The sequence below is a fragment of the Cynoglossus semilaevis genome, chromosome 5 (assembly GCF_000523025.1).
Source record: "Cynoglossus semilaevis isolate Cse_v1.0 chromosome 5, Cse_v1.0, whole genome shotgun sequence".
NCBI classification, from domain to species: domain Eukaryota; kingdom Metazoa; phylum Chordata; class Actinopteri; order Pleuronectiformes; family Cynoglossidae; genus Cynoglossus; species Cynoglossus semilaevis.
Window position 1 is genome coordinate 18,159,573 of NC_024311.1, and position 7,701 is coordinate 18,167,273.

Below are 7,701 nucleotides of genomic sequence, written 5' to 3' on the forward strand. Positions count from 1 at the left end.
ATAAGAGCAGCTGCTGTGACATAATCATCTCCAAATTACATCCAAAAGCCAAGAGTTCAGCTTCACTGCACCTTCTGCTGCGACGGAGGCAAAAAAAAAGAAACTACAGAAAAAATAAGAAAAAATAAGAAATCGCAAAATTGACAGTTTTGTTTTAAAGAGTAAAAAAAAAAATCTTTCTGATCAGAAACCACCACCAGAGGCAGCAGTGAGACTCGACAGGACTTTGAGGATTTGAACTATGACCTGAAAACAAAGCCTTCACTGTAGTGGACACGATTTGGTCTTTGGTCGGCCTCCGTGACCCAGACACGGCCGTCACATCTGCTTGTATTTCACTTCCAAACACAAAGATCCGTCTGCCTTTCCGCTTCTTAACGAAGCAAATGTTCTTTTCACTTGAACTGAAGCTATTATTTCTCTATTTTGGTTTTTATGTGTCCTCAGCTCAAAGGTTAAAGCAGTTTATTTGTTTTGCTGCAGTCTTACTTGGATGTGTGATTCCTGGTTTGATCTCGATGGCAGAGCGACTCCAGCTGTCCTTCTCCACCTGAGACACCCGCTCACGGGTCACCTGATAGGAGTCTTCTGTGGCACAGACCGTGATCTTGTCCTGGATGACGCCCTGACCGTCCAGCTGCTCTCGTCCATCACTGCACAAGGACACGGTCATTACTGTACGCTGCAGTACTCTCTGTTGTACTAGTACACAACAAGTACTGCCTTCAAACAGGCAGCTGATAAAAATGGATGTGATCAAATCACCTATAAAAACAAAGATTTTTATAGATTTTTATATTTTTATTCCAAAAACAGAAGTTAAACTCTGGCTCCACAGTCATAACAACATAACCAACACAAACGTTTGTCTTTTATCTGAGAGTAAAGAAGGAAACGTCTCCTGGTTCTGTGTTCCTCTCTGCTGAGTTTCATTTCAGACCGCAGTTCAACATCTGAGTCTCCTGGTTCATTTCAGACCGCAGTTCAACATCTGGCAGCAGGAGGCAGCAACACAACCTAACCTTCACTTTTCAAAGCGAAACACCCCATAAACAAGATAACAAAGGGCTCAGTAATGAAAGGGTCAGCCCAGAAAATATACAGGAAATTACAGCTGCCCCATCCTGTTTGGAAACATTTCCCATCATGCCTTTCAGTGATGCTGGGATAAATAAAGTGCAGAAAATAGCAACTGTGGCGCTGATTAGTGTTGACCTATAAAAAGTGTCATCTGGGAACCGGCGTCCTGCAGTTCAACTGTAAAAACTGCACCAAAACTGTTTCTGTCTGATTCGATTGTGGAGTTATTTTTCTTGGGAGACTGACCAGGAAAAAAAAAAGAAAAAGAAAAAAGAAAGAAAAGGGAATGATCCTTCATCCCTTCCTACCTTGAGACGTATTGGTGGATGCAGTCAAAACTGGCCTGAGGCTGATCCTTGCTGTCACTGGATAAGTAGAATGAGAAGATGCGAAGCCCAGACTGTGACTGTGGAGTTGGAGCTGGGATCTTGACGTACTTTAGAAGAAAGACCAGAGAAAGTCAGATTCATGAGAGAAAAAACAACAAACCTGCCTTTTATCCACAGACTTTAACCTCTGTGTTTCAGACAAACTAACAGAGACTTCAACACTTCACATGTGTTAAAATAATGTGGTGACTTTGGTTCAGTGGCTCGGTGTCAAGCAGCTGCATCGACTGGCCAATGTTCTGGGTTCACGCTGCTTTTGAAATCCTTCTGTTCCTGACTGTTGACCTTTGCTGAGGCACCGTCAGGCAATTACAAACTCAGCAGAATTTCAGAGACAAACCGAAGCCAAACTGTTGCCGCGGCCAAGAACACGGAGTCAAGGATTCTGTAATCAGCACAAATGAGTGGATTTGATCTGTTTCCTCACAGCTGACGGGGACAGAGTGTGAACCACAGTCGACAGCTGCAGCGGCTGGAACAGGAACACACAGCAGGCGGACAGATTTATAAAGGTGTGGGTCGGGGTCCGCCAGTGTACGTGAGGCTTTATAGACCAATTACAAGTAAACACATCTGAAACAACGCACTGACACGCAAACTGTGGACTGTGGACCAGACAGAGCCGCTTCAACACCGGTCGTGGTCCACCGTTTGTGGAGTGGGTTTAATGCTCATCACATTTTTACGACATGTTAACATCAACCTTTGATTGAAATGGTCAACGGTCAGATTTATTTCTGACAGTATCGCAATTATGGACGATTAGCGAAGAAGAGATGGGACAGTGACAGAACAGAACAGAAGAGAACAGACTGGAGGACAAAGAGAGGACAAGGGAGGTGAAGAGGGAAGTGGCCGAGGCCAAGATCAGGTTAGAGAGGATGAGGTTAGAAAAGCCCGGAAGAGGATGAAGAGTGGAGAGTCAGTTGGTCCTGATGACATACCAGTGGAAGTATTGAATGCTTAGGAGAAGTGGAGGTAGATTTCCTGACTGAAATGGTAAATGTTTAAAATTTCAAAATTTTTTTTCCAAAACAACAAAACAAAACATACTGATGGTAAATGTTTGACCTTAAAGAGGTAAAGAGAGAAGCTAAAGAGTAAAGTGATTCCAGAGCATCGTCAAACAGCCTTCAATGTTTTCGTTTTTTGTTTTTATTTTTTTGCAATACTTTGGACGTAACAGGGAGAGAGAGAGAGAGAGAGAGAGAGAGAGAGAGAAGAGGTGAGGAGCCGTCGTGCTGCTCCGTGACTTTAAATAAATCTCCCAGGGTAAAGAGTGTTTTTATGTGTCCGCTCCACTGAGGCCTCCATGACATCTCAGGGCAGACTCAGTGGAGCGCAGCTGAGTCAAGGCTGCAACCTCCAGGGCAGACACACACACACACACACACAGACATAATAACAGGTCGGGACAAAATGAGGATCAGGAAATAAACGCCAGCATCTCGACTGATTTGACCAGTGAAAAAACATGTCATTTTTTTCAGTTCAATCTGTAATAGGTCACTTGTGTTTTCCTTTAGTTTTCATGAGGATTCTGAGACCGTGTCCTGTCACAGTGAAGACGTTACATTTAGGAGCAGAAACAATAAACTCTGCTCCAAATCCAAGCTGACCTCTGTCTCTGCTGACCTAACAGGTCAACTCTGTGATAATCCAAATGTGAACCGACCTAAAACTGAGTTCAAATCAGTGAGAAGTGAAAGTAAAACTGCAGAATAAACAGATTTACAGCTGTTACACAGCTCTTCCTGTCTTGACTTTTGACAAAGTCATGAACAACATCTCTGTTTCTGATTCACACGTCCTTGTACCTGACGTGTCCACGACCTGCCGGATGTTTTTCCACCTGGTTAATGTGAATGTTAAACAGGTAAATATGAACCCTGACGACACTCAGATCCTGCGGCTCTCGTGCAGCTGCACAGCTGGATCTCCTCCACTCCTGACGTCACTTCAACTGTGTGGACTGACGTAACATGAGGCCTGGTCAGAAACGGAGCCGCAGAGTCAGACGTTCTGGACTTAGAAACTCTGGTCTGATTATCAACATGAACTGACAGAGGATGAAACTAAAGATTCACCATGACTTATTTTATTTTCTGACTGATGCTGTTTAATGAATGATGAATAAATATGACGATGTTTTCCTGTTGCTCTGCAGTGGTTTTTCCGGTTTTTGCCGTCAGTGAGATAAAAACACGACGTGTTGTTCTGGTTCTACATGTGGTCTGGGACTCAGCCCCACTGTCACACTGCTATGTTAATTATATTTACCAGTTAACATGATAAAAGTATAATTACACTAGTCCTACAAGAGCGACAGGCTGTCACACTGACGACCTCGGACCAAAGGCTTCGTAATGAGTGAAGCTGTGCAGCTTCTAATCACTGAAGGTCATCATCATCATCATCATCATCATCATCACCATCATCATCATCATCAGTGTGAATTCAATCTGTTGGAGCTTTGAACCAGGTCATCAAGACAACAGAGCCACAGGAACCAGGACACTGACACCAGGTTAGTCTCAGGTCTTGGTTCGACTGTGGAGAAAACGGTGCCACAGTGTAGAAGTTGGCATGTCTGAATTAGAAGCAGAGAGCAGGTCCAGGGTTCGATTCCCACACAGTTGGTGCCTGCCAGAGTCAGCCTGTCACAGCAGGTCTGCTGTTAAAACAATGGTTTCCCAAATATGGGATCAATAAAGTCCATACTATTGTTATTCTTCTAAAACAGCCCACAGAGCTGGACAGTGTTACACAGTGTTACACAGTGTTACGCAGTGTTACGTGGACAGACATTACTCTTCCTCACCAGCAACAAAAAGAGCATGAGAACAACAACAAAGCTCAGCTAGGGGGCGCACTCTCCATGAATAAAACTGCAAGAGCCTGAACAAAACACAGCTCAGTGATTGGCTGGTGGTTTTTCCAACCTGACTCTTTTCTACAGTACAGCTCAGAATCACAGCTGAAAAAGTTCTTGCAGATCATTAATACTGATGTTTGGAGGAAATTAATTTGTAAATGAATTGCGTTCAGGAGAAGAAGGACATTTTCAGACCTTCAAAGCAACATGAGCTGAGCTGAGGAGGAGATCTCCACAGGACGTTCTCCTCCAGGCTCCCTGAACAATCAGCCACAACAGTAAATTATTTAATGCTGCTGCTGCTGCTCCAGAGCTGCAGCCGTTACAAATGTGTGGAAACGAAGAGGTCGTCTTTCTGAGGTTTGGGTTCGTGTGACCTTTGGTGGGCAGACTTCTTGACCCCCACGGAGCAAATTACAACGAGCAACTCTATTGGTTCCCAGCCACCGGAGTCCACACCAAAGACCAGAGACACAAATAACAATTCAAGGCCAGGGAGGTGCTGTTACAAAGGACGTAGCACTTAAAGGGCTCACTGACCATGAATAATGAAACAGTCTCCACTTCAAGGCAAATATTCAGACAAATCTGTAGGTTTTATCTCAATCCCTCAGACACTGATGCTGAAAATTACAAAAAAAAAAAAAAACCGATGCAGAAAATCAAGATGAGTTAGCTGGTGTGTACTTTAGAATATTTTGAAGTAAAAACATGACCTAAAATGACCTTGGCAGCAAAAAAGGTAACAAAGACCTTGATGGTTTTTCAACACAACCAACTGGTTAAATCCAGGACGGTCTTCAGCTGCAGCTGAGACACCGTCTGTTTTTCTAATAACTCCTCCATTGTTTTGTTTTGTTTTTTTAGTTCCCCGGCTCCGTACCCTCAGCCTCCGTCTTCGTTCTCTCCTGGAGGCGTTACGGTTGGCAGAGACCTGTCTCAGCAGCTGTTTTCTTCATCCACACCAGACTTTTTTTATTTGAGATTATTTTCCACTGTTCAAAAGAATGGCAGAAATTTTATTACTTATTCGAAAAATAATTTTTAAGAGACAGAATGGATACAGTGATTCTCTTTTTAAAGTTGTCTTCAGGATTTTGAGGTTTCAAAGAAAATCATTCACTACAAGAAAAACTGGTATAAAAGTCCAGGCCAGAATCAGAGCTGACAACTCTGTGCAGCGTTTGACTCATGTTGGACTGATTCATTTATCCCTTCCACAATTTTATGTTCTTCCAGCTTGACTGAACGCTGCAAAGGCCACAGCAAGGATTTATGACGCTGCTGAGACTCTGTCATAATCTGCCTTTCTGCAATAAAACACAGCGACAGCAGCCCAGAGGCTCAGCTCCTCCAAGTCATGTTGAAACAAATCAGAAGCAAAAACAGTTGATCTGCCCGTTCTTTCTTCTTACCAGAAGAACATGTAACAATATACACTTCTATACACAACAAAACAGTTGTTTCAACTTTTTCCCACACAAGTTCCTCTCATCCTTAAACACGTGCAGAACAGAAGTCTCTCTGATCCTGGAAACTGAAGAGCGACAGATTTAAACCTGAGAATCAACACGTCTCGTCGTTTGTGCTGCTCATTTTCCAGCATCAATTAAACTGTTCACACTTTTCATTATTTCCAGTTCAGGTCTGTGTTTGTCATGTTTCAGTGCAGAACATGACAAAGACAGACCTGTACCTGCTGTCTCCAAAAATATACGTTTGTTCATGTCTAGTGGATTGACTGGTCCAACTGTCGCCGTTCAAGTCGTGACTAAGATTCCAGTTCTTTCTGACGTTCTTTACACCTGAGCACAACTGCACGCAGAAAACTAATCTGTGAAGCTACAACCTAACAGTGTTGTCTCCAGGGCCGGACCAATCCTTAAAACGCTCAGTGTTCGTGGCACCGCTCACTTGTGATTGGATGTTCAGACAAATGTCTCACGCTGCACCTGCAGGAACAAGACTCATCCTCCAGAGGGCACTGTTTAGATCAACAGTTTGTTTTCTGGGAACTTTTCTCCACAATCAAATCACCGATGAAGACTTATTATCAGGTCATAACCTTCATGGACCTCAGCTGTCACACGATGAAGACTCATTTTCAAGCATTCACCAAAGCACAAAGTTGACGGAACAAAAACTGCGAGGGACGGCTGTCAGTGCACGGGGCTAATGTTTCCTGCTGGCTGTTGGATGAATGTGGCTCTGGGTGTAGATCTCATGCAGCCCATTGTTTCTACATCCTCTGCAGCCTGAGTAATGGCCTCCTGAAAACAGGAGCTCTTTTGTTCCGACCTCCTCGGCTCCAGAGTGGGATGCCGTGGCACAGCTTCCCCTCTCTGGTTGATAGGAGAAAAAGGAGGAGAAAAAGGAGGAGGAGGAAGGAGTGAAACCTGTCGCCGCCACCACTGGCTGTTATCAGCAGGAGGCCAGTCTCTCTGGGCCGGCTGTGTGAATCCAGTGTGATTAACAGGAGCTCAGTTCCAGCTCCTCTCACCGTCACCAAGTCAGCGCTACTGAAATAAGACTGAGACACAACAAAGACCAAAGTCTGGCTATCAGGACGAACATCTCCCCCAGTGGCCTGAAGACACACACACACATGCAGAGACAAACACACATATGCAGAGACACACACACACATGCAGAGACAAACACACATATGCAGAGACACACACACACACACACACACACACACAGCCAGCCGCCGCCCTCACCGACGACACACTCCAGTAAACACTGCTCCTCATCATCTCAACGCAAACAATAGAGCACCATGGTTCCCAGGGCCACAAGTTGACACACAGCAGTTAAGACAACCCCCCCCCACGTCACTGTGTTGAGCTCAGTGGAAGAGGGTGAAGAACAGAGGAGAACACTGAAGGTTCTATCTGTCAGCTGCAGATATCTGCTCCTCAAACAACACGTCCACGTCCTGGAAACATCTGTCACGCTTTTCAACTAAACACACTCTTATTTTAAGGAGGTTTGTCGCTCGTCTCCCTAACATTTGCTACAAAACAAAAAAAAAAAACTAAAACGGAACGGAGTGGAATTTCTTTTCTTTTGAAAACGTGGAGAACAAGTACTAGTACACAGTACCAGTACTAGTACACAGTACCAGTACTAGTACACAGTACCAGTACTAGTACACAGTACCAGTACTGTGTACTGGTGCACTGGTTTTTAATTAAGAGACAGATATTTTAATTATAAAGGAAACAAATGTTTCAGTTTGAAAACTTTGTTCAGACTAAAAACGAGACTTCAGACTAATGTGCAATTTCAGTTTAGAACTGGGCTCCTGCCATGCCTGGTGGGGGGGGGGGGGGGGGGGGGGGGCGGGGCATGATG

General features: G+C 44.3%; 1 protein-coding gene across 1 annotated transcript in view; it reads right to left on the reverse strand.

Annotated features, from left to right (window-relative positions):
• The window catches only part of LOC103379389 (RNA polymerase II elongation factor ELL2), a 16,943-nt gene that overhangs the window by 5,826 nt on the left and 3,416 nt on the right, over nucleotides 1–7,701 (reverse strand). Inside the window, exons 3-5 of the mRNA XM_025055881.1 lie at nucleotides 1,389–1,516; nucleotides 463–653; nucleotides 72–103 (exon numbers count right to left, since the gene is read on the reverse strand). Of these exons, the coding sequence (XP_024911649.1) occupies nucleotides 72–103; nucleotides 463–653; nucleotides 1,389–1,516 (351 nt within the window). The remainder of the gene's footprint in view (nucleotides 1–71; nucleotides 104–462; nucleotides 654–1,388; nucleotides 1,517–7,701) is intronic.